The following is a 26,349-nucleotide window of genomic DNA, read 5'->3' as shown; positions in this document are numbered from 1 at the left end:
TATTGTAATAACTAGTGATGAGCTAGAGGTGAGGTAGAGCAACAAAACTCTAAATCATGCCAAACTGGCTGATTTCATTTCCATATTCACACACAAAAATCAGCCAACTTTTGTAGGAAACGTTTAAGCCCCACAAGCCTTTCAGCAAAATTGAAACTCGTGCTATCTCTGGATAGGTGTGAAGTGTTTGAGGCTGAATTTTGTGCTTTGATAACAAAAGTTTGTAACATTGGTCTGATTATATGACAACTGGATCCCTGAACACCCTCTTCCCTGTCCCTTATTCCATGCATGAGGCTTGTGGTGGGGCGATTGCCCACACTCAGAGAGGGTAGGCTGCAGCAGGTCTAGGCGCCTGCGCAGCCGCCCAACCAATTAGGAGAGGGCTTACTGGGAGCCAATCAGAGTGCAGATTGGAGCCAGCCAATCAGAGCCCGGCGTAGCCATATAAAAGGCTGCCCAGAGCAGGAGCAGTCAGTCTGTCCCAGGCCTTCAGAGGGGAAGGTCTGTCTCCAGAGCTGGGAGGCCAGCACCACGGACAGCGCAGTGCAGGCCAGCCTGAGCGAGTGGGAGAAGGCCCTACTCCATAGCCTGCTAGGCGGCAGGCCTGGGAGGAGGAGGCCTAGCGTAGCGAAGGGCTGTTGGGGAAACGGTCCAGAGGGATAGTCAGAGGAGGAAGGAGAAGGAAGACAGTGAGACTGTCACACGAGGGCCTCTGGACCGGGACTCAGAGTAGTGGGTGGGCCTGAGTCCCCCCCCCCCCTTTTCCCCCTTTGTTTGCTGTGCCACGCACAGCCACAGGCCGCAGGGAGCGGCCGGTCAGAACCACACCAAATCCTAGACCGTGAGGATTGGACTTGAAGGTGTGGGGCTGTTGTTTACCCCCACCCCCGGAAGGGGGTGTGATTGGACAAAGGGGCACTGTCGGAGGGCAGTGCTCCGGAAGAGGACGCCGACGTCGGGAGCAACGCAAGTCCGTGCACCCCACAGAGGCGAGACGACAGGCGGAACGCCACCCAAAGAGGACGCTCTACTGGCGCAACCCTAATTCCCCGAAGCGGCCAGGAGGAGGCGCCACAACGGTGAGCTACCGACGCTGTCACACATGGTGGAGAATGCGGGCATAGCGGTCCGTCCCTGATACGAGGGGCCAGCGCCAAGACTGCGGACTATTGCCCAGAGCAGTGTCTTGCGCAGACAGACGGTCGACCCGGATTGTGGGTGCGGACCCGGACCCACCAAAGGGGTCCAGAGTGAGGGGATTGAACCGGGAGTAACCCGCTGAACCCCAACATGGAATCTGAGAAGCTATTAAAATGGCTGCTAGAGAAGCAACAAGAACAGTCGGCCCAGCAGCACCAGCAGCAGGTGCAAATGCTGCAGCAGATGACCACTCAGCAGCAGCTGCTGATGACTCAGCACCAAGAGAATCAGCAGCAGCTCCTCCGAGAGTTGGCCACCCAGCAGCGGGTGCAGCAGGAACATTTGGTGCAACAGATGGCCGCACTGTTACGGCCGGCAGGAGGCACCCCTGCCGCCCCCATGGGAACCGGACTGGGGGATACCTCAGGGGCCCTACCGATACGCCTCACCAAGATGGGGCCCGAGGATGACCCAGAGGCCTATCTGGTCACATTTGAGCGGGTGGCGACTGCTGCCCGGTGGCCCTCAGAACATTGGGCCACGTTACTAGCCCCTTATTTGACGGGGCAGGCTCAGGCCGCATATCGGAGCCTCGACCCCCGGGAAGCGCTCGAGTACGCCCGAATCAAGGCGGCCATCCTAGACCACGCCGGCATTAGCCCAGAGACCTACCGACAACGTCTCCGTAAGGAACAATATCCTCCGGGGGCTCGACCCCGCGCTGTAGCCCAACGCATCCGGGACCACTGCTGGAGGTGGTTGAACCCCGAGGGCCTGACGGGACCCCAGGTGGCGGAGCTCGTGGCCTTAGAGCAGTTCACCCAGATCCTACCCCCGGGAGGGAGGGCCTGGGTGCGACGGCACTGACCGGCCACCCTCTCCGCAGCAGTGGCCTTAATGGAGGACTACTTGTCGGCCGAGGGGGCAGAGGCGCCACCCCGAGCAGCCGAGAGCCTTGGTCGCAAGGGCGGCGCAGGGAAGGGGAACTCCCGTGGGGCGGGAGCCTTCGGACCACTGGCAGGCAACAGCCATCGACACCAGCTACCCCCCAACCCGGAACCCCGACCTAAGTTATTACCGATGGCGACTCGGAGGGAGCGACAGCCCTCGGAGCGAACAGGCCCCCCCGGAGGAGGCCCAAGCCCGGCCGAAACCCGAGAGAGGTGCTGGGGCTGCGGTCAAGAGGGACATTTCCGACGAGATTGCCCTTTTATGGACTGCAGCTATGGGCAGGCCTGGATGGCCGGACAACGGGCACGGAAGAACGGGGTAAGAAAGTTGATTGTCCCAGTCCAGGTTGAAGGGAATCCCACCAATGCCCTCGTAGATTCAGGGTGTAGTCAGACCCTCATACGAGAGGGGCTGGTCCCGAACCTCAATCTTTCGGGGCCCCCGATCTACCTGCAGTGCGTGCATGGAGACATCCGCCAGTATCCCACAGCCTGGGTCAAGATGGGAGTAGGCGGCCGAGAGGAGGGTCTCCGAGTAGGAGTGGCCCCTAGGCTGGCCTACCCGGTGGTGTTGGGACGAGATTGGCCCGGCTTCGGAGAGGTCCTCCTAAGATATCAGCCACCCAAGCCCCGACCAGACAGGACTATAGCACCGGGAACGGGGCTGCTTGGGAGCAGGCTAAGGGATGACCCCGGCGAAGGGACCTCCTCGACGGCGGAGACCCCTGCGAGTTGTCCGGGAGACAGACCCCGTTCGGTGGAGGACGCCCGGGTAGAGTTAGAGCGCGACGGGGACTTCTTACGTGAGCAACGGGAAGACCCAACCTTAAGCCGAGCCTGGGAGCAAGCCACCAACCCGGTCATTGAGGGGGACGGGACGCAACGGATTCCGCAGGGCCCCCGCTTTGAGGTATGGCAGGATCGCCTGTACCGAATAGCGCAGGAACCCCAGACCCAGGAGACGTTCCGTCAGCTGTTGGTCCCCCGGAGACTGCGAGCCGGTCTCCTCCACTTAGCCCACGCGAACCCTTGGGCTGGACACCTCGGACGCGAGAAGACCCTACAGAGAGTGGCCCGCCGGTTTTTCTGGCCAGGCATCCACCGGGAAGTGGCAGACTTTTGCGCCTCATGCCCAGAATGCCAGCGAGCCGGACCGAAAGGGGTAGCTCCTGCACCCCTGGTACCCATGCCAGTCGTGGGGGTACCCTTTGAACGGATCGGGATGGATCTCGTCGGCCCCCTTGAACGAAGCAAGACAGGGAACCGCTTTATACTAGTAGTCGTGGACTACGCCACACGCTATCCCGAAGCCGTTCCCCTAAAGACAGCGACGGCACCGACCATTGCGGGTGAACTAGTAAAGATTTTCGCCCGGGTGGGGATACCCGGTGAAATATTGACAGACCAGGGCACCAATGTGTCCTCCAAGTTAATAGCTGAGCTATGTCGCCTCCTCCATATCCGGACCCTCCGGACATCGGTGTACCACCCGCAGACCGACGGCTTGGTAGAGCGGTTCAACGGTACACTAAAAGCCATGTTGCGGAAGTTTGTGGAGGAGGACCCCTCACATTGGGACACCTTGTTGCCGGCCCTGTTGTTCGCAATAAGAGAGGTACCACAGGCCTCGACGGGGTTCTCGCCCTTCGAGCTCCTATACGGCAGGCAGCCCAGAGGGATACTGGACCTCCTGAAGGAGGAGTGGGAAGCACAGGAAACACGGGTCCTTGGGACCACACAATACGTGCTACAGCTCCGGGAGCGACTCCAAACGTTAGGGGCCTTCGCCCGTGAAAACCTGGAACGGGCCCAGACAGGTCAGGAGCGCCTCTATAATCGAAGGACTAGAGGGAGGAAGTTCGCCCCAGGCGATAGGGTGTTGCTGTTACTGCCCTCTTCCGAGTCGAAGCTCCTGGCCAAATGGCAGGGTCCCTACGAAGTGATCCGACGAGTGGGACCAGTCGATTACGAGGTCAGACTACCTGGTCGACGTAAAGAGACCCGTATTTACCATATTAATCTCCTAAAGGCCTGGAAGACCCGGGAAGCCATGTTCATCGGCCCGTCCACCCCAGAGTCAGAACTTGGACCCCTAGCAGGAGATCTTCCCGACCCCGGACCGGCTGTGGTGGGGTCAGGCCTCAACCCCAGACAGAGAGGACAACTGCAACAGACGGTGGAGAAGTTCTCAGATGTATTATCGGCCCGCCCAGGCCGGACGACCCTAATGAGTCATCATATTGCCACAGACCCCGGGAAGAGAGTGACGGACAACCATCGACCGTTACCCAAGAAAATGTGGGACACCGTCCGACGGGAGGTGGAGACTATGTTGGAGATGGGAGTGGTAGAAGAATCGACGAGTGAGTGGCGAAGCCCTATCGTCTTAGTACCGAAACCAGATGGGGCGACCCGGTTTTGCATCGACTTCAGAAAGGTCAACGCTATCTCTCGTTTTGATGCCTATCCAATGCCGAGAGTGGATGAACTGTTAGAGCGCCTCGGAGGAGCCAAGTACCTGTCAACTTTAGATTTAACTAAAGGATATTGGCAGATCCCACTGACGCCAAACTCCCGAGCGAAGACGGCCTTCCCTACGCCCTTCGGCCTCTTCCAGTTCGTAACCATGCCGTTCGGCTTGCACGGAGCAGCAGCCACGTTCCAACGTCTGATGAACAAGGTCCTCCAGCCCCACGACCAATACGCGGCGGCGTACATCGACGATATCGTGGTTTATAGCCTTGACTGGGAGAGCCATTTACACCACCTGGCAGCAGTGCTACAAGCCCTCAGAGCGGCCGGCCTGACAGCTAACCCGGCGAAATGTCACTTAGGCCAAGAAGAAGTGACCTACCTGGGATACACGGTAGGAGGGGGGAAACTAACACCCCTGATTAGCAAGGTACAAGCCCTCAGAGATGTACCCACCCCCACGACGAAGAAACAAGTGCGTCAGTTCTTGGGATTAGCTGGGTACTATCGTCGTTTCGTACCAGACTTTGCATCTATAGCCGCCCCCCTGTCAGACCTAACGAAGAACTCCCAGCCTCGACAGGTACAGTGGACTACGCAGTGCGAGCGAGCCTTTAACACGCTCAAGGAACGGCTCACTCAAGAACCAGTACTACGGCACCCCGACTTCACGAAGGAGTTTATTCTACAAACAGACGCTTCAGAAGTCGGCCTAGGTGCAGTACTCTCCCAGGAAGTAGACGGGGAGGAACACCCAGTACTGTATTTGAGTCGGAAGCTGTTCCCTCGAGAAAGACACTTCTCAACAATAGAGAAAGAGGCCCTGGCAGTGCGGTGGGCTATCGACGCCCTCCGTTACTATCTGCTAGGGAATAGTTTTAAGTTAATCACAGATCACGCCCCTTTGCGATGGATCCACAGCATGAAAGACACGAATGCTAGAATTATGCGGTGGTACCTCGCCCTTCAGCCTTACGACTTCCAGGTGCTCCACCGACCGGGTAAGGCCCATACTAATGCCGATTTCTTCTCCAGGCTAGGGGAGGAGGGCGAAGAATCGGATCAGGGAGGGGGATCTGTAGCGAAGGGGGTGGTCTGCGAGGGGGCAGCCAAGCCCCCATCCAACTGCCGAGGTCCTAGACAGTCAGCCCTGACGGCAGAGGATCCGTCACGGTCGTACGGGGTGTGTCCCAAATGCACGGAGAGCGTGAAAAGAGGGAGCATACCCCAGCCTAGGCAGACGGTCGTGGGAGAAGAACCCTTGCGGGAAGCCCCGGTGGAGGACCAGCACACACTCCTGGAACCGCCGGGGACTGTGACTTCTCCAGATCGAGAGGGAGCCTCGCTGTGGGGAGGACCAGCCGAGGCGGTGGACCACGAGACCCGTGGAGAATCAGGGGACCCGTGGGACACTCCGGCAGCTGAACGGATAGGAGGCAGCTTCAGGGAATCGACAGGCTGGTACGTCGGACCTGGTAAGCCTCAGCGTGTTTCGGTGGGATCCCCCCGCTGAGGCGGCGGATAAGCCGGGTTGCCTGGTAGCAAAGACTAATTTCCGTGACTTTGGGGGCCAGTAGGCCATGGGGTCCCGCGACAAGGGCTATGTTTCTGGACTGTGAGCCGGTAAGCCGAGCCACTGTGGGATAAAGGCTAAGTTCCGAGCTCCTGAACATTAGGCCGATTAGGATATCCCACCCCCCCGGGAAGGTTCTTAAGGGGGAGGGTGTGTGGTGGGGCGATTGCCCACACTCAGAGAGGGTAGGCTGCAGCAGGTCTAGGCGCCTGCGCAGCCGCCCAACCAATTAGGAGAGGGCTTACTGGGAGCCAATCAGAGTGCAGATTGGAGCCAGCCAATCAGAGCCCGGCGTAGCCATATAAAAGGCTGCCCAGAGCAGGAGCAGTCAGTCTGTCCCAGGCCTTCAGAGGGGAAGGTCTGTCTCCAGAGCTGGGAGGCCAGCACCACGGACAGCGCAGTGCAGGCCAGCCTGAGCGAGTGGGAGAAGGCCCTACTCCATAGCCTGCTAGGCGGCAGGCCTGGGAGGAGGAGGCCTAGCGTAGCGAAGGGCTGTTGGGGAAACGGTCCAGAGGGATAGTCAGAGGAGGAAGGAGAAGGAAGACAGTGAGACTGTCACACGAGGGCCTCTGGACCGGGACTCAGAGTAGTGGGTGGGCCTGAGTCCCCCCCCCCCCCTTTTCCCCCTTTGTTTGCTGTGCCACGCACAGCCACAGGCCGCAGGGAGCGGCCGGTCAGAACCACACCAAATCCTAGACCGTGAGGATTGGACTTGAAGGTGTGGGGCTGTTGTTTACCCCCACCCCCGGAAGGGGGTGTGATTGGACAAAGGGGCACTGTCGGAGGGCAGTGCTCCGGAAGAGGACGCCGACGTCGGGAGCAACGCAAGTCCGTGCACCCCACAGAGGCGAGACGACAGGCGGAACGCCACCCAAAGAGGACGCTCTACTGGCGCAACCCTAATTCCCCGAAGCGGCCAGGAGGAGGCGCCACAACGGTGAGCTACCGACGCTGTCACAAGGCTAAATGAAATATTGCTGGTATTGTTCTGAGTTCCCCTTTGAAAATGGCAAGTCACACCCAGCTCTAGTTATTACCTTTCCGTTCAGAACTTCCTGCCAATTACTGCACTTTTCTACAGCTTTGATTTTGAATTTCAGGGCACTTCTCTGGAAAAGTGAGTTTCACCTCACTCATTCTTTTCTCCAAGATCAACTGCCTTATATCCTATTCCTTTACAGTGTTTGACTTCTTTCCACCTGGAAGAATTTGCTCTTTTCCACAACTGTCCTATCCTTTCTTGATTCCTTCTCCATTTCTATCTAACACAGTAACCATGAACAGTAAGAACATAACCATATCATATTCTGCCCACCCCTGACTTTTTAGACTGAGTTAATGGAGACCTTACATGCTGATTGAAACATTAGACTACCATTAAACTCGGATAAAACCTCTACTCACCTTCTGTTGCGGACACATTTGGCTTCTCTGTGTCCAGCTCTGTTTCAGGATCTTTGGAAATGTCAAACTTCTCTCCATCTGCCAAGTCTGGCTGGCTTAAGTTGTCACCAAGTATAGTCCCCTCAGTACTCTCTTTCTCCAATTCTTCCTTTCCTTTATAAACAAGAATATGCCATTGAGACAAATCTGTGTTTTTCTTAGCCTGCATCTTTTATCATAGTACTATTGCAATACTTGCTTAAAATACTCTCGAGAGGGACAGCAGGTGCAAGCATATGCAACAACAGTTCAGAATTAAAATTTTCATTTAAAAAAACTAATCTTCTTGTCATTATAATGACAAAGAAAATCTTCCAAATGTGAATCAAATATAACTCAATGCAGCATTGTCTTGAGTTCTAGTACCTCTGCTGTTGCTCATAGCTTTGCCAAGCTGCAGCAGGGTAAAAGTAACGTGATTGGTCAATTTCATCACTGCTATTCAGAATCCTGGGGATGGCATTATTATTATTATTTACTATTTCTATCACAGTTTAGTTATGAAGCTGTTGATTTCCTCCTCCTGCTGCTATTTGACAAAGGATAAATAATATTCAGAGGTACCAGAGTTCTACTGTCTCTTCCTCTTTTCTTTAGAAAAACAAAAAAAGATAATTTGTGTAACATTGCATAAATGCAGTGCTGTGGCTGATATTTTAAATGTATAAAAGTCAAGAAACTAAATAATGACAGGAATATATTCTACTGTTATATTTGGAAATCTTGGGAAGGAGCATATCTAGTGGTTAAGGTAGGTGACTGAGTGTCAGAAGATCTTTGTTCTAGTCCTGGCCCTGCCACAGATACTTTGGGTAACATATTTTGTCTTGCTGTGCCTCAGTTTCTACATCTATAAAATGGGAACAATAATATCAAGGACAAAGGAGCTATAAATGCAAAATGTAATTATACTGTAATGACTAGTGATGAGCTATGAAACCCTAAGCCATGTCAAACTTGGCTGATTTCATTTTATGTTCATACTCACAATCAGCCAACATTTGTAGGAAAATTTTGGACCCCACAAGCCTTTCAGCAAAACTGAAACTTTCATTCTATCTGGATAGGTGTGGAGCATTTGAGGCTGAATTTTGTGCTTTCATAACAAAGTTTACAGATTTATAGAATGTAAGGCTAGAAGGGACCCCTCTTATCTGAATAACACAAGCCACAGGACTTCCCTGAATTAACTGCTGCTTGAATTTAGAGCATATGTTTTTGAAAAACATCCACGCTGGATTTAAAAATGGCCAGTGATGGAAAATCCTCTACAACCCTGGGGAAATTGTTGCACTGGTTAATTACCCTTACTGTTAAAAATTTACATCTTTATTTCCAGTCTGAATTTGTTTGGCTTCAACGTCATACCACTGGATTAGTTATACCTTTCTCTGCTATATTGTAGAGCACATTATCAAATACTTGTTCCCCATGTAGGTATTTATAAACTGTGATCAAGTCACCCATTCAATTTCTCTTTGTTGAGCTAAATAGATTGAGCTCCTTGAGTCTATAACTACAAGGCACATTTTCCAACCCTTTAGTCACTCTCATGGCTCTGTTCTGAACCCTCCCCAGTGTACCGACATCCTTCTAGAACTGTGGGCACCAGCATTGGACACACTATTCCAGTAGCTGTTGCACCAGTGCCAAATACAGAGGTAATATAACCTCCAGGGGCGGCGAGTTATATGGGCCTGTGGTGCCCATGCTCCAGCAATATTCAGGGCCCGGTTCCACCAATGTTTGGGGCTGGCTCTCTCCCCCGGCCCCACCTGCCGCCCCTCCCCCGGAGCACCCCTGCCTGCACCCTGGACTAGTTTTCCGCCTTTGTGGCTGTAGCCAGGGCACTCTGACCCCCGCCCCCTTCCTCCTCAATATCTCCACTTTGTGGGGAGAAACTCGAGCTGTTTTCCTGTGTCCTCGCTGCAAACAACTTCACTGCTTCTCCTCTCCCCCACTCCCACTGAGCCAATTTCTTTCCCCTCTGTCTCCCTAGGTGCAATGTAGCCTCCCACTGCCCCATGACCAGCAGGACTCCTTGCTGCATCTCCCCGCATGTGATCGGCTCCTTTCAGGGCTTCTCCCCAGATGCAGCGTGAAGTCTCTCTCTCCTGCCCCTACCCCCACCCCCGGTAATCTCTCTCCAGAGTTGAGGGTAGGGAAAAGTTTGTTGATTGTCAGTTTTCCCTCTGAACTCTTATCGCTCTTGTTTTTGAATGAGGATTTCTTGCTCCGGGGAAGTGTAACCCCCGGACCTGAGGGGCCCTAAGAGCACGTGCAGTGACAGTGGTGCAGGGTGAGTGTGCTGCTGGGGGGATAGCGGGACCCCTTCCCCAGAGCTTGCTGCTGCCGGCAGGGAGAGGGATGGGGGGAGTCCTCTCTGGCCCCAGCCCGGGGGCAGCCTGCCTACACTCCAAACTCCTCATCCCCCGCCCCACCCCAGAACCTGCACCCCCGCACACCAACCATCTGCCTTAGCCCTGGGTTCCTCCCACACCCCAAACCCCTCATCCCCAGCCCCACCCCAAAGCCCTCACCCCCAGCCAGAGCCCTCATCTGCGTCCCCCCCCCCCATTGTGCAATATAGGGAAACAGTTAAACACTCACTGTTTCTAGTCCATTTTTACATTATTTTCAAATATATATATCAGGTGTGGGAGGGGGGCCTGACTTGGACTTGTTCTGGGCACCACCAAAAATTATACAAACCTGCCACCCTTGATAACCTCCGTATTCCTAATCAATATTCACCTGTTTATACATCCAAGAATTGTATTAGCCCTTTTGGCTTTAGCATCAGATTCAGGGCAGGTCTTCACTACAGGGGGGGGTCGATTTAAGATACGCAAATTCAGCTACGCGAATAGCGTAGCTGAATTCGACGTATCGGAGCCGACTTACCCCGTTGTGAGGACGGCGGCAAAATCGACCTCCGCAGCTCCCCGTTGACGGCGCTTACTCCTACCTCCGCTGGTGGAGTAAGCGCGTCGATTCGGGGATCGATTATCGTGTCCCGACGAGATGCGATAATTTGATCCCCGAGAGATCGATTTCTACCCGCCGATTCAGGCGGGTAGTGTAGACCTAGCCTCAGAGCACATGTTCAGCTGATTACCCACAAGGACCCGCAAGTCTTTCTCAGAGTCACTGCTTCCCAGGATAGAGTCTCCCATCCTGTAATTATGGTTTGCATTCTTTGTTCCTAGATGTATAACTTTACATTTGGCTATATGAAAACAAATATTGTTTGCTTGCACCCAGCTCATCACCGAGCAATCCAGATTTCTCTGTACCAGTGCATTAACAATTGATCTGATTACACTGGTCTACAATTTTTGAGAAGTCGTCTGCTTCAGAGATAAAATGTGCTATTTATTATGTATTTTGATGTGCTGAATTCAAATATGACAATTAAAACAACTGATTGGCTACTGTTTCTAAGATATTTAAGTTTTTACATTTTATGTCTATGTATATTGTGTAGATAGTAGAGTTTTAATCATAAATTGTAAACCTAGGTCTTTTCATGTGTTTATGTTTGCTTTACATGATAATATTTCACCTGTCCTGTTTATGTAACACTTTAAAAATCAGCAAAAGGGTTATATAAATAAAATTTATTATGAAACAAAAGGCAAAAAACTATTCTGTACATAGTTTAGTCCTATTCAGTGTCTACTCAGCGCTTCTTGGCTTGTCTCTTGTATTCATTAAATGAAGCATCTCTTGTCACTGTCCAGCAATAGTCTGCAAGCATTGATGGGCTCCATTTGCCCTGATAGTGTTTCTCCATTGTTGCAATGTCCTGGTGAAATCGCTCGCCGTGCTCATCGCTCACTGCTCCGCAGTTCGGTGGAAAAAAATCTAGATGAGAGTGCAAAAAATGTATCTTTAGTGACATTTTGCAACCAAGGCTTTTGTATGCCTTGAGGAGGTTTTCCACCAAGAATCTGTAGTTGTCTGCCTTGTAGTTTCCGAGAAAATTTATTGCCACTAACTGGAAGGCTTTCCATGCCGTCTTTTCCTTGCCACGCAGTGCATGGTCAAATGCATCATCTCGAAGAAGTTCACGAATCTGAGGACCAACAAAGACACCTTCCTTTATCTTAGCTTCATTTAACCTTGGAAATTTTCCACGGAGGTACTTGAAAGCTGCTTGTGTTTTGTCAATGACCTTGACAAAGTTCTTCATCAGACCCAGCTTGATGTGTAAGGGTGGTAACAAAATCTTCCTTTATTCAACAAGTGGTGGATGCTGAACACTTTTCCTCCCAGGCTCCAATGACTGTCGGAGTGGCCAATCTTTCTTGATGTAGTGGGAATCTCTTGCACGACTATCCCATTCTCAGAGAAAACAGCAGTACTTTGTGTATCCAGTCTGCAGACCAAGCAAGAGAGCAACAACCTTCAAATCGCCACAAAGCTGCCAATGATGTTGGTCATAGTTTATGCACCTCAAAAGTTGTTTCATGTTGTCATAGGTTTCCTTCATATGGACTGCATGACCAACTGGAATTGATGGCAAAACATTGCCATTATGCAGTAAAACAGCTTTAAGACTCGTCTTCGATGAATCAATGAACAGTCTCCACTCATCTGGATCGTGAACGATGTTGAGGGCTGCCATCACACCATCGATGTTGTTGCAGGCTACAAGATCACCTTCCATGAAGAAGAACGGGACAAGATCCTTTTGACGGTCACGGAACATGGAAACCCTAACATCACCTGCCAGGAGATTCCACTGCTGTAGTCTGGAGCCCAACAGCTCTGCCTTACTCTTGGGTAGTTCCAAATCCCTGACAAGGTCATTCAGTTCACCTTGTGTTATGAGGTGTGGTTCAGAGGCGGAGGATGGGAGAAAATGTGGGTCCTGTGACATTGATGGTTCAGGACCAGAAGTTTCATCCTCTTCCTCTTTCTCGTCTGACTCAAGTGAGAATGATTCTGGTGCATCAGGTCCTTCTCCGTGGGGTACTGGGCGTATAGCTGATGGAATGTTTGGATAATGCACAGTCCACTTTTTCTTCTTTGACACACCTTTCCCAACTGGAGGCACCATGCAGAAGTAATAATTGTTGGTATGATCTGTTGGCTCTCTCCAAATCATTGGCACTGCAAAAGGCACAGATTCCCTTTTCCTGTTCAACCACTGGCGAAGATTTGTTGCACAAGTGTTGCAGCATATGTGTGGGGCCCACCTCTTGTCCTGATCTCCAATTTTGCAGCCAAAATAAAGGTGATAGGCTTTCTTAACCATAGTGGTTATACTGCGCTTTTGTGATGCAAAAGTCACTTCACCACAAACATAGCAGAAGTTATCTGCACCGTTCACACAAGTACAAGGCATCTCTGCTCACTTTGGCTAAACAGAAATGTGTCCCTTTGCAAAATCAAACACTGACAAATAAGAGAGCACGACACTGTATGATTTCTAGAGCTGATATAGGGCAATTTGTTCAACAGAGTGATGTAAGCTTCGTTATGATGGCATCATCCATGACTTCTAGGAATAACATGATGCAATTCATATCATATATGACGCAATACCAGCTTCAGATTGCATCATTCATTGTTTTGCCTAAAAAGCAAGTACTGTCCAAACCCAGTCATAGATTTATTCATAGATCCAGTCAAAGATGTATTTTAGTCATTTCTGGTTTAAATTGAGATCCCTTCCCTTTATAACACACTTATCCTCCGCCATTCCCAAGTCAAGGGTCGTATATACTGACCCAATAGCATATCTTGAAAACTAGAGCCAATCAACAATTTTAAGCATCATTTTCGTTCTCAGTGACCCAGAATTAGTAAAGTTTGACTACATTTATTTCAGAAGCATTTTGGCTGTAGAGCAGTGTTATATGACAACGGAATTGTTGAACACCCTCTCCCCTGTCCCTTATCCATTGCATGAAACTAAATTAAATATTGCTGGTTATGTTTTGAGTTCCCCTTTGAAAATGGCATGTCACACCCAGATCTAGTTACCTTTCAGTTCTGAACTTCCTGCCAATTATGACACTTTTCTACAACTTTGATTTTTAATTTAAACTTTTTAGACTATTGAGTTAATGAGGATCTTACATGATGACTGAAATATTAAACTCTCATCAGACTTGGAGAAAACCTCCACTCACCTTCTGTTGAGAACTCATTTGGCTTCTCTGTTTCAGGATCTTTGGAAATGTCAGACTTCTCTCCATGTTCTAAATCCTGTTGTCTTGACTCCTCTGAATCTTCCTCTTCCTTTTCTTTATGAACGAGAGCATGGCATTGAGACAAATTTCTGTGTTTCTGTGTTAGCCTGCCTCTTTTATCATAGAACTACATGATACTAGCTCAGAGTTCTCATGAGGGGGACAATAGCAATTCTGCAGAATTTAATTTTTTAAAAGTTAATCTTCTTGTACTTATCATTATTACAAAGAAAATCTCCCCAATGTGAATTGAGTAACTCAAGGAATGTTGCCTTTTGTTCTAATAGTCTTCTGTTGCTCATTGTTTTGCCAAGCTGCAGCAATGTGAAATTAACATGACTCATTAGTTTAATGATTGTTATTCAGAACTTTAGAAGTATTATTATTATTATTATGTATTTATTTGAATTGCAGATTAGTTGTGAAGCTGTTCCTGTCCAGTTGATGTTGCTGCTGCAATGGAAAACTATTAGTAACAGAGATGGGCACTGGAACTCTTCACAGGGGAAGAGAACCCAAATTACAGACTCTGGCCTGTTCTACACTAACCCCCCAATTCGAACTAAGGTACGCAATTTCAGCTACGTGAATAACGTAGCTGAAGTCGACGTACCTTAGTTCGAACTTACCGTGGTCCAGACGCGGCAGGCAGGCTCCCCCGTCGACTCCGCGTACTCCTCACTCCGAGCAGGATTACCGGAGTCGATGGCGAGTACTTCTGGGTTCGATTTATCGCGTCCAAACAAGACGCGATATATCGAACCCAGAAGTTCGATTGCCTGCCGCCGAACCAGCGCGGTAAGTATAGACAAGCCCTAAGGGAGAGGAATAGTAGCAGAGAACTCCTTCCTCTCTTCTTTCTCTCCCCAGCAACAACCAGGATTCTGAGACCCTCTTTCTTATCGTAGTTATATGGTTCTGGTGGGAGAAGAGATAGAAAACACTCTGCCTCCAGCAGGTTGGGGTGAAGCTTAGTCAGAGTCTGCTATTCAAAAGATAGGGCTATCAAACAGGGTCCAGGCACAGCCAGAGCTGTCCCTTGGGTAGGGCGAATTGGGGCAACCGCTCCAGCCCCTGCGCTACCGGGGGCCCCCGTGGGCCGGTGTGATTGGCTGGTGCGGTCAGTCCCGGAAGAGACGAATCCGTCACTTCCACCCTGTGCCCCGTGTCCCCCTGGGGATTGCCCTAGGCTCAGCACCCTCTCCCTTCCCAGCATGATTTGAAGGTTTCAGCCAGAGGTTGGGGTCTATTACAGGAGCGGGTGGGGGAGGTTCTGTGGCCTGTGACATGCAGGCGGTCAGACTAGATGCTCATGATGATCCCTTCTGGCTTTAAAGTCTGAGAGGGAGAAAATAGGTGGTCTGGATTCACCAGTAAGGTGCTGCCCTTGAACCTTGCTGATATGTTACGGACATGTAACACCGACAGACCCCGGTTGTCAGCGGGTGGGATCGAATCTGGGGCCTTTGGAGCTTAGTGCATGAGCCTCTACCCCATGAGCTAAAAGCCAACTGGCTGTTAGCTAAGGTTGTAGAGCAGATTCATTAATCTTTCTTTCTAAGTGGTCTTGGTGCCACTGGATGGGACAGAACACCACGCCCAGGAGGTGTGCGGGTTACCTACGTACAAGACATTTGCATTTTGAACAGAAATGTCACCGACTCAAACTTCTGACATCTGTGCCTAGGCAGCACCGTCCATCCTCCGCATGGCCCAGCTGCTCTCACCCGTTCTCACGCGAGCTAAGCGGCTACTTTCATTCAACTCGGCTTCCCTCCATAAAGGTCAGTGTTGGGCCCTGTGTTAAGGGAAAGCACAGAGCAGGTCCCCCCGACACGGCAGCTGCTCAGTCACTCAAAGCCGGGTTGTATATTAAAAAAGGAACTTGTCCCCGCGCTCGGTACCTGACGCGTCCCGCGGCCCCTCCGCCTCCATCGCTGGTTTACCTGGTTGCTAGGCAGCCGCTTCCGGGGCCCGGCGCCTCCTGGGAATTGTAGTTCGAACGAAGCCCCGGCAAGGTGACTTGAGCGGGCAAATCGGCGCACGCGCAGAGCAGCCCAGAAGAGCGTGCCGTAGTGTGCATGGGGTGGGGGCTGGAGGCTTCGTGGTTCTGTGCTTGTGCGGGGCCAGATTTGTGTCATAAACCGTCATAGTGGTTGCCATTTACACAGGCATACACACACACAGACACTGAACAACACACCCACACCGCTTCTTTGAGGATTTTCGTGAGGGGGGGGGGAGACTTGATTGGCCACGTTAGTGGGTTTAAAAAAAAAACCTAACAAAGTTGTTGAAAGGATTGTAACATTTCAACCTCTCGATTGTTTTTAACTTTTTTTACTTTAAAATAGTTTTTTTAAACATTTAAAATAAATATTTGTGCTTATCTGGGTTCTTTTTATTATTATTGGTAACATGGCCGGCTCTAGTTTTTTTTGCTGCCCCAAGCAAAAAAATTTTGACTGCCCCCCACCCCAGCCCTGAGCCCCCCCACACCTCCTGCTGCCCCAGCGCTGGGCTCTCCCCCCCCCACACCCCACCCGCACCCCCGCCACCCAAAATCTGGGCTTTCCCCACAACCCCCTCGCACTCCCTGCTGCCCCAGCCCTGGGCTTCTCCCCACTAGTGCTGACTCCACCTGCTTCCCCCTCTCCTCCAGCCGGTCCAGCGCTGGCAGGGTCGGGGTAAGCAGTGGGGCTCCTGGGCCGCGCCTCAGCTCAGGGTCCCTCCAGCTGGGGCTTCCGCCTCCAGGACTGGCCAGGACCTGGGAGGGCAGAGCTGGGGGACCGCCCCGGCAGGGGGCTGAGGAGCCGGGGCAGGGCAGCCCCAAAGGGAGCGGAGCCCCGGAGAGCGGCACATGGGCCCCACATAGCAGCGCCCCGGGCACCAGTCCCCACTATGGCCCCACTCTGCTGCTGCTCCTGGCCGCCCTGCTGCAGTCCCTGGGTGGCTCAGGCCGCTTTGCCCAGCCCTGGCTGCAGCACTGGGGGGCGGCTGCCCTGCAGCACCTCCAGGTGGCTCCCTGCGCCCCGCGGGGCGGCCTCCAGCCCAAGTGTCCTGTGCTCGGAGCCCGCCCGGCCATATGCTCCCCGAAGCGAACCGCAGCGGCCCCAGGGCACCCCCCTGTGCAGGATGTGCCACTGCTGCCAGGGCCGCCCCAAGTGCAAAAAAAAAAAAAGGCTGGCTGGAATGCCAGCCCTGAAAATATGCCGCCCCTGAAAATGTGTCACCCCAAGCACGTGCTTGGTTTGCTGGTGCCTGGAGCCGGCCCTGATTGGTAAACAAAGTGGGGTGGTTGTGGGGCGATAACACCTCTTCCCTGTCTTTAGCTTCTATGATCCTAGGTAGTAATGAAAAAATTACTGCCCTACAGCCCCACTAGGAGATAGGGGTATAATCTTAACTAGTCCATTTAAACTGGAGTTGAGCTCAAACTGCAAAATGTAGATTTAGATGTGGGTTTAGACAGTGTGCACTCCTATGTTTACCCTTTTTACAAGACTATGATACATTTTGTACAAAGTATGCCTTGTGAGAGACATCATTTGAAAATTCATAATTTGCTGATCATTATTGTCCTAGTAAAATATGTGGCAACATATCTAAAGTTATAAGATTCTACTGTATGATATTACTAAGGCTATGTCTACATTGCACAGCTTATAGCAGGAAAGAGGGTGTGAGCAAAAATTCTACATCTTGACAAAGAAACAGCTTGGTGTTCCCATCCACACAGACTTTCTGCTTCCTGAACCTCAGCTGGAGATGATTCTCAAAGAAGGGAAAAAACTATAAGAAGAGAAAGCAGATGCTCCAAATTATCTCTCCTTTTCTCTCTACTCACAGTATCAGCAACACCTGAAGAATAAGGAAACAGCATTGGATTGGGGGAGGTTACCTGACTGAAAGAAATTCAGCCAGTAAAACTGCTGAAATGTGGTAAGAGAGATTTGAATTCATATAGCTTGTTAAGTTAGGCATTAGTTGCATTTTACTTTTATTTTCTTGTAACCAATTCTGACTTTTATGCCTCATTATTTTTAATCATTTAAATTCTATCTTTCTGTAATTAATAAATTTGTTTTGTTTTATCTAAACTAATGTTTGGATTGAAGTGTTTGAGAAACTCCATTTGGGATAACAGGATTTATGCATATCATTTTCTATTGATAAAATGATAGCCTTTATATGAGCTTGTATTGTCCAGGAGAGAGCTGGGCAGTACAAGATATACATTCCTGGGGAAAGTCTGGGACTGGGAATTTGCTGATGTTCCTCTATGGTGTAATTTAAGAACAGCTAGCAATAGCATTCATATATTATAACTGGGAGTGACTTACATGCTGGAGGTTGTGTCTGAGCAGACCAGAAGTGGTAGCCCTCACAGCAAAGCAGTGTAAAAGGCACCCCAGGTTGGAGAACTGAGGGCATACAGCTGGTCGTCAGTCCAGATTGTACCCTGGATAATGTTACACCCATCTCTGCTTTAAAGTTAAAAGGGAAGATATTCCAACTCTTTATATGCTCTCAAGTTATCACAGAGCAATGTCAGCATGAAGCATTTTGTATTATCTACCCCCTACTCTGGGGCATGAGCAGCATTATATTCCTAGAAGTTCCCATGATGTGCAGCTCCTGAAACTGCAGGTTTGGCAGCAGTACCTGAATCAGCCCTGAACAAATCTGGCACTGGAATGTGCAATATCCATTCCAGGCTCAAAAATCATTCTAGTGGTCCAGTCAGGTTACCATAATAGCTAAGATTATAAAATAGTTTTCTATAATATCTTGCTGTTTTCATATGGTCATAACTTTCCAGAACATTCATCTTTGGGACTGAAATTTTCCATGCCTGGTCTCCACTAGTGAATTATTGTGGAAGGTTTGAGCAAAATCTCTCCAGTCACTTTTATATTATGGATTCCTGGAAAAAAATATTATTGTGGGTTGGGTTAAACCTCTCTTAAACTGTTGGGTGTGGCCACCACCCCTCATTTAAGGTAGCAGTAAGAGACCTCTAAAACACAAGTGATGTGAGTCTGCCCAGGAATTAGAAGTGTGTGAGTGCAGGGCTTTTTTTAGTATTGGGTTTTTGTTTGTTTGTTAGCAACAGGCAACACCAGGGGAGGCACCACACAAACAGAAGGAGCAAAAAGGTCCAGACACTGCATGGAATGAGTGAGGTTTTGGGTAGGAGTACTGGTTGAAAGGTTTGGACCTATGAGTAAAATTATCTCCCACTGTATGACTTTTTTTACTGTGTTCAGGGAAACAGGACTTTATGTATAATGTCTGTGGATAAACAAGATTGCATTAAAAAAACCTCGGTATCATCAATTTCTCTTCCTAACTGGAACAACCCACAACACTCCTAATTTAGCTAACTACTGAGGACAAACATTTTTCTCACTATAAACAAATTATAACCACGCTGTTTTGAACAAGACTATGCCAAAAATGGTTGAGCTTTGAATTGAACTGGGTATATTCCTGACTAGAGAGTATTTATTTGGCTTAGATTTACCAATGGTATATGAGCATTTGAAAACTGCACACTGAATATGCACTTTAAATTCTTTCATTAAATCCACAGGTGTTCAGCTAAGTCCTGATCTTGCAGGCAGGCTGCTATGCTTGTGAAGGTACCCTTTGAAGTCAATTAATTTGGTTCCTATGCAGGGAGGGTAATGACTTTCTTTTTGTGCAAGAGACAAGTTAGGTGAGGTAATAATTTTTATTGGACCAACTTCTATTGGTGAAAAAAGACAAGCTTTTGATCTTCCACAGAGCTTTTCTTCTTCTTGTTCAACACACAGTGTATTGTGTTTGTGAGAGCAGGAATGTAGGGCAGTATATGCCAGTAGTTTGCAATTACAGAATAAAGTTGCTGAAGTTGTAGCAAAAGGACTCTGCATATGGAGGTATTTTTTCCTGTTTGTTTGCTTTCTCTAATGCATGGAGGAAAAGAGAAGTGATTTGACTCCAGAAGGAAGGAATGCAAGCACAGGGACCTTACTTTTTATGGGGAGGGAACTGCACTAGCTCTAGGATTTGTTTGTTGTTGAGTTGGAATTGGAGAAGGCAGCTATAGCGGAAGATGAGCCAGGCAGGGGAGGAACAACTCTAAGGTTTGGCTGTCAGGCATAGTTAGGGAGAGAGGAGGAAGTTTCACAGGGAAGGAGAAACAATAGCTTTAGATCTAATAGATGCAGTACTACTTTGCCAGCTGCCACCCTACTACTGACATTTTGCAAACAAGTCCTCTACAGAGGACATTTCTCTATGCCTCAGTTCCTGTGGAATGGGAATAGTAATATTTCCTTACATCATAGAGTTGTTGTGAGGGAACACAATAATATTTATGATGCACTCAGATACTGTGGTGGTAGAGAACACGCAGGTACACAGATAGCTAAGATAGATGTTCAGCCCTCCCCCCCCTCCCAAAAGTGCCTACATTTGTCTGCTGTGTGATGTTGCCTCCCGCCTTGTTCGTAGTTTTGAGAAAACATGGGAAAACAAATTCATGGTTCAAGAGTCCCTCAGCTCACCTGTTTTTAAGTAAATGAACCCCAGGGGAAATGGGGTTCGTCACCTTAGAAGGGGGAAATTTAGAGGGAGCCCCTAGTTAAAAGATTAGCACATTTAAAAAAAAATCCCAAGCACTATTGTGACCAGCTGTGTTTTTTGTGCTGGGATTTGAGATGATTGTACTAACTTTAACAGAGGCTGGATTGTCAGTGTCAAAAGGGTGCGACACAGGAGCACATACTAAGAGACGGGGGTTTATTTCCAGAAGCTCTGGTGCCCCTCTGTATTGTAACTCAGCCCTGCGATGAGACTGGATGCGCAGCATTTGCCTGCTGGACTTTTTAAGGGAACGGTGTGGGGGGCTGAGGGAGGAGTCTCCCCTGGCTGTCAGGCAGGGGGAGTGACTCTGGTTTGTTTGTGAGGGAAGGCAGGTGGCAATGAGAGAGGGAGAAGAGGAGGGGTTTGACCAGGGAGCGGGGAGGGATCGGCACCTGTAGGGCTAGTGTATGGCAGCGGTTAGAGGAAGGGAAAGGAACAGGAACAGCAGGTGGAGGAGGAAGGCAGTGGGGGAAGGGCGGTCAGTTCCCCAGGGGAGGGAACCGCAGAGGGCAGTGGGGCAGAGGAGGAAGGAGGCACAGGTGGGTGTGGGGGAGCGAGGCGGAGCGCTGGGGTGGCCGGGGCTGTCGCGGTGACCCTCGGGGGAAGGCTCCAGGCAGAGGGCGGCGGCGCCATGGCCCGGAGCTGGCGGTGGCTGCAGGGGCTGGTCCTCACCTGGCTCCCCATAGGTGAGTGGGGGGGGGGAGCGGGCTGCAGCTGGGTCTGGCTCAGCGGGAGGCGCGGCCGCACAGGGACCCGCCCCGAGTCCTCTGGGCCCCTTAGAAAGGGGCTGCGCCATGTCCAAGAAGGGCCCCGGGAGGGGGGCGGCGGCGGCGGCGGCTCGTTAGCGGAGCTCTCCCCGTCCGCGGGGTCTCTGATTTCCCCCCATCCCCAAAGTACTTGGACTCTTGCTCCCCCCCTTTCCTGGAGCAGTTCTGGGGGAGGGGTCTCCTCCCTGGGGGCCCTGCTCCCCTCCGGGCTGGGGTTCATGCAGCCCTGGAGAAGGGAAAGCTGGGCTCTTCCCCAGCTGAGCTGGGCAACCACATGGGGGGTGAGGGGAGAGAGGAAGATGCTGGGGCTCAGTGGCTAGCCTGGGTGCTTTGCCATCTACGTGCCCCCTGCAAGCAGGCAGCAGCCTTGTCCCTAAAATCCCTTGTGGTGGGAGGGGGGTGAGTTCCCCGGGAGAAGGGGCGAATGGGGTTGGGCTGCTTTGCAGCCTCCCTTGTGGTTTCACAAAGGGTGACAGTGCTGTAAAGATGGCCAGACATCCAGGAAAAAGAGGCTTCAACAGACAGGGCTCCTCTCTTGAGAAATCACTGCTCCCAGCCTTGACCCGTTTCCTGCTGGCTGGACGTATTGACTGTAGCATTCTTGGTGGGTTGCTGGACAGTCACTGGGTGATTCAAAGATGGCCTCATGATCTTAACAAAGAACCTGTATTCAGAGGGAGCCAGTGTACAGAGCAAAATACGGAGTTGTGTGCACTCATTGATTGTCTTGTCTGAGAGAGACACTGCTATATGATTGTGATGTTCCCCTGGTATTATCTGGACCAGTGATCTGCTCCTTGGATTGTGCAACCGAATGACACTAGCCAGTGTCTCTGGCCCCAGACACAACCCTAGGAATCTTCGTCTTGCAGTGTCCAGTTATGCCCGCTGGATGCTGCAAGCTTATATGAGTTTGTCAATTTAACAAAGAAATTGATATGTACCAGGCTTGTTATCCCAAGGGGAGTCTCTGACATGCTTCAAACCAAACAGATTTATTAACTATAAAGATAGATTTTAAGTGATAGGCAAAAAGTCAGAGTGGTTACCAAAAGACAACAGAAGAAGAGATGAGATCAGACCTTTGGGAAGAAAGGGTGTTCATTGTGACCATCTCCAACCTATCTGAAAGGAATGAATGAAGCCTTCTTAGGGCTTGTACACACTAGCACTTACACCTCTACCCCGATATAACATGACCCGATATAACATGAATTTGGATATAACGTGGTAAAGCAGTGCTCGGGGGGAGGGGGCAGGGCTGCACACTCCGGTAGATCAAAGCAAGTTCGATATAACGCGGTTTCACCTATAATGCGGTAAGATTTTTTGGCTCCCGAGAACAGCGTTATATTGGGGTAAAGGTGTACTTTGATATAACTTAAGTTGCTCAGGGGTGTGGAAAAGCCACACACACACACCGAGCAACATAAGTTAAGCTGACTTAAGCGCCAGAGTGGACAGTGCTATGTCGGTAGGAGAACCTTTCTTGCCAACATAGGTACCACTCAGGGAGGTGGAGTAATTATGCTGATGGGAGAACTGTCTCCCATTGGCATAGAGCATCTACGCTAGCAGTGCTACAATGGCGCAGCTACATCGGTACTGCTGTAGCAATTATAGTGTAGACTAGCCCATCAACCCCTAGTAGTTCTTGTGGGTGAACTAGTAGTATCCTGTGGCTAACTCTCTGTTGAAATCAGCCAGTACTTCTATCAATATCAGCATGGACATTTGGCCTGGGTATATGGCTGTAAGGAGATGGATCAACCAGTGCAATCATTGCTGTCTCCCTGCCATATCCACCTCCGAAGCCTATGAAAATTCTGTATCAGTCCTAGAGGTCAGATGCTGCTGGAAGTGGTGTGGCATTAACTTCCCAGTAACTTTAGCTAGGATGAAAAGTTATAGACAGGGAGTTAGTCTGCAAGTTCATTTGTGCCCAGTAATGGCTTCTTGAGAATGACCTAAACCAGGGGTAGGCAATCTATGGCATGCGTGCGAAAGGTGGCCCACGAGCTGATTTTCAGTGGCACTCACACTGCCCGGGTCCTGGCCACCGGTCCAGGGGGCTCTGCATTTTAATTTAATTTTAAACAAAGCTTCTTAAACATTTTAAAAACCTTAGTTACTTTACATACAACAATAGTTTAGTTATATATTGTGGATTTATAGAAAGAGACCTTCTAAAAACGTTAAAAAGTATTACTGGCACGTGAAACCTTAAATTAGAGTAATTAAATGAAGACTCCGCACACCACTTCTGAAAGGTTGCCGACCCCAACCTAAACTATCACATGTTTTAGGGTGACAGTTTTCCCTCTTGGAGGCAAACGCTGATTAACTTGGTCAGAAGTAAGACCAAGTGTTCTTCATTTGATTTCACCAGTCATCAAGGGCAGTGCCATTTCACCAATGAATATGAGATCTGAGGCTTCAGTATGTAAAAATCTAGCAAGTGTTCAGTCTGATGCTCTCTTCCAGGCAGGGAGAGAAAGCAACTCCAATACCCTATTCACTGGCCTATAAAGTCAAGGGATTCTTTATCTAGCTCTGCAACTAACTGTGTAACCTTTGGTGAGTCTGTTAACTCAATGTTTCAGAAGTGCAGAGCACTTGCAAGTCCTATTTATTTCCATGGGAACTTCTTGCATCTTTGAAAGCCAGGCTACTTACCTTTGTGCTTCAGTATCCCCCTCTGTAAAGTGGAGGTAATGACATTGACCCATCTTTGTAAAGAGCTTCGAGGTCCACAGATAAAATGCACTATATGAATTCTAGGTACTATTTTATTCCTGCCTGAGAGACACTGTTAGAAATAGTTTATGGGAATGGGATGCTGTGTTGCTTTGATTTGAACTTTAAAGGAGATATGCCCCTGAGCCTCTAAGGGTCTAATCAGCTCAAGATTTTGCCAGGTGCAGCAATGTCTTCACTGCCAAAAAGACTGGGAGATGGGTTTACAGTGAGAACATCGGCAGTATGGGATTATGGAGGAGCTCTTCAAAGATGCAATGGAAGTTGGATGGCTAGCTCACAATGATTTTCTGCTGGAGTTAGGGCAGTTGGGTACCTTTGCCTTTGAAAAACTCTCCCTAAACCCATTTCATCCCACCCTTGCCATATCCTATCCTGTGTGGGCTACTCTCCCCTTCAGCAGTGTTCGTATTGGGTTATCTAAAGGTGCTGGTGATATCTTTGTGGTTATTAATGAAAAGCACACCCTTTTGTGTTATCTTATTTACCCTTGATAAGGGAATGCTGGGGTGTGACTGAGCTAATGTACTGTTTATTGAAACCTTTAAAAATTTACTCAGTAGATGTAGTTGTTTGGGATGTAAAATGCCACAGACTAGTAAGGATTAACTATATGGATGAAATGAATGAGGTGAGGAAAGTCAAAATTATACCCTATTAAAAAGAAGTGCTGTGAATTGTTCTGAACTGATAAGTGGGCTGCCTTTATTAACTTTCCTGTTGCAGTGAAGTATGGCAGTATCATCCTTTTATATCACATTTAGTGCCAGATATTATTGTGGCAAATAGCTTAGAATGATTAAAAAAATTGATGTTTATATGAATGTGTAGAACCACAGATGGTATGCTCATTAGGCAAACAAGTCTAAGGCCAGGCTAATTTACGTCTGCATATAGCAACCACAGTAATTACATCGCTTGTGCATACCTACACTTTGCTCCTTGTGTCGGTGGTGCATGTCCTCACCAGGAGCACTTGCATTGATTGTACTGTCGGCATGGGGCATTGTGGGACAGCTCCTGAAAGCCAGTAAAATGCAGACTCTACACTGACATTGCATTGACCTAACTACATTGACCTTGACTCTATGCGTCTCGGGGACATGGAATTATTAAGTTGGCTTAGTGGGGCAGTTACGTTGGCGGGAGCCAGATTTCAGTGTAGACATTTACATAGTTAGGTCGACGTAGGTTGATGCAGGGCAGCTTAACTATAGTGTAGATCAGGCCTAAGAGTTCCTACTTGTGCTTCAGGACACAGTATGGAGACAGGACTAGATGCCTCTTGAGGTCCCTTCTACTCCTATATTTCTATGATTCTGTGGTTACCATGGGGGCTCAGGATGACATTTTCTTCCCATGGGATAATGATGCATAAAAATACTTTTCTAGGATGCATACTGCATTCTTTGTAGCAATCGGTCCTGGCCATTGTCTGACAGGAAACCAGACTAGATGGACTAATGTGTATGCTATGGGCCAGAGATGAGGACTGGGAATTAGAACCTCTGAGTTCTTATCCTGGCTTTGCTACTGACTCTCTGTGTGACCCTGGGCAAGTTTCCTTATCTGTAAAATACTTCACTTGAAGGGTTTTGAGCCTTCCCTTAGTGTAGCACTTGTGAATGGCTAGGAGTGAAAGTTGCTATAGCAGGGCAAGGTGGCGGTGCTGCTACTGCCGAATGGCAGCTCTTATGCAACATCCATTCCCACTAGCTGGTGCCTCTTGTGTTCTCTCCTGCAGGCTGCCTCTCCCTGCTTGTGATAGTGCAGGATATTGAGCGATACACCACCTTATTTGCTTCTGTGATCCTCAAGTGTGACTACAGCACTTCAGCACAACTGCAGGATGTAGTGGTGACATGGCGCTTCAAATCCTTCTGCAAGGACCCCATCTTTGACTACTACTCTGCCTGTGAGTGCTCTACTCCCCCTCCCTGGGAAGCTTCTACAATGGGGAGGAAGGAGGGAGACTCATTACGGGGAGGGCAAGCCTTTGACCCTCTGTTGCCCGCAAACCAAACAGTATGGTGGCATTTCCTGCAGGCTCTGAGCTGGGGAAACTTGTGGCAGGGATTGTCCCTGAGGGGAGTGAAAGATTTAATATTCCACCTCCTATAGAAGTTCTAGCCAATAGCAGCCCATCCTCCTCCTCCTCATCACATCATCACTGGTGTGCATGGAACCCAGAGCTCTGCCTTTGTGTGGTCAGAAGTGAAGGCCCTGCGGGCAGTGACAATGGGCAGCAAACAGACTTTATAGCTGACATCTCCTGCCTCCATGGGGTCAGGAATGAAGGTCCGCATGGTCACAGCTAGCCGGCAGTGACCAGGTATTATAATTTAAGGGGATTGGAGGAAATGGAGCAAATGCCTACTTTTGGGGGGCATGACCCATAGCATACTAGT

At 49.7% G+C, this 26,349-nt stretch overlaps 2 protein-coding genes across 3 annotated transcripts in view; one reads left to right on the top strand and one right to left on the bottom strand.

Moving 5' to 3' along the window:
• The window catches only part of CFAP44 (cilia and flagella associated protein 44), a 79,132-nt gene extending 63,342 nt beyond the window's left edge, over nucleotides 1–15,790 (bottom strand). Inside the window, exons 1-3 of the mRNA XM_065573466.1 lie at nucleotides 15,689–15,790; nucleotides 13,725–13,838; nucleotides 7,543–7,695 (exon numbers count right to left, since the gene is read on the bottom strand). Coding sequence (XP_065429538.1) covers nucleotides 7,543–7,695; nucleotides 13,725–13,838; nucleotides 15,689–15,719 — 298 coding nt within the window. The 5' untranslated portion in view covers nucleotides 15,720–15,790. The remainder of the gene's footprint in view (nucleotides 1–7,542; nucleotides 7,696–13,724; nucleotides 13,839–15,688) is intronic.
• A 3,080-nt stretch (nucleotides 15,791–18,870) lies between these two features.
• The window catches only part of ILDR1 (immunoglobulin like domain containing receptor 1), a 29,234-nt gene continuing 21,755 nt past the window's right edge, over nucleotides 18,871–26,349 (top strand). Inside the window, exons 1-2 of one of the 2 annotated variants that reach the window (XM_065573450.1) lie at nucleotides 18,871–18,977; nucleotides 25,686–25,856. In XM_065573450.1, the coding sequence (XP_065429522.1) occupies nucleotides 18,962–18,977; nucleotides 25,686–25,856 (187 nt within the window). In that variant the 5' untranslated portion in view covers nucleotides 18,871–18,961. Of the gene's footprint in view, nucleotides 18,978–20,962; nucleotides 21,104–25,685; nucleotides 25,857–26,349 lie in introns of those variants that run through there. The other variant, XM_005311211.4, reaches the window with a different exon arrangement.

This window comes from Chrysemys picta, chromosome 1 (assembly GCF_011386835.1).
Source record: "Chrysemys picta bellii isolate R12L10 chromosome 1, ASM1138683v2, whole genome shotgun sequence".
Lineage (NCBI taxonomy): Eukaryota > Metazoa > Chordata > Testudines > Emydidae > Chrysemys > Chrysemys picta.
This window is presented reverse-complemented; position numbering and strand designations above follow the sequence as displayed.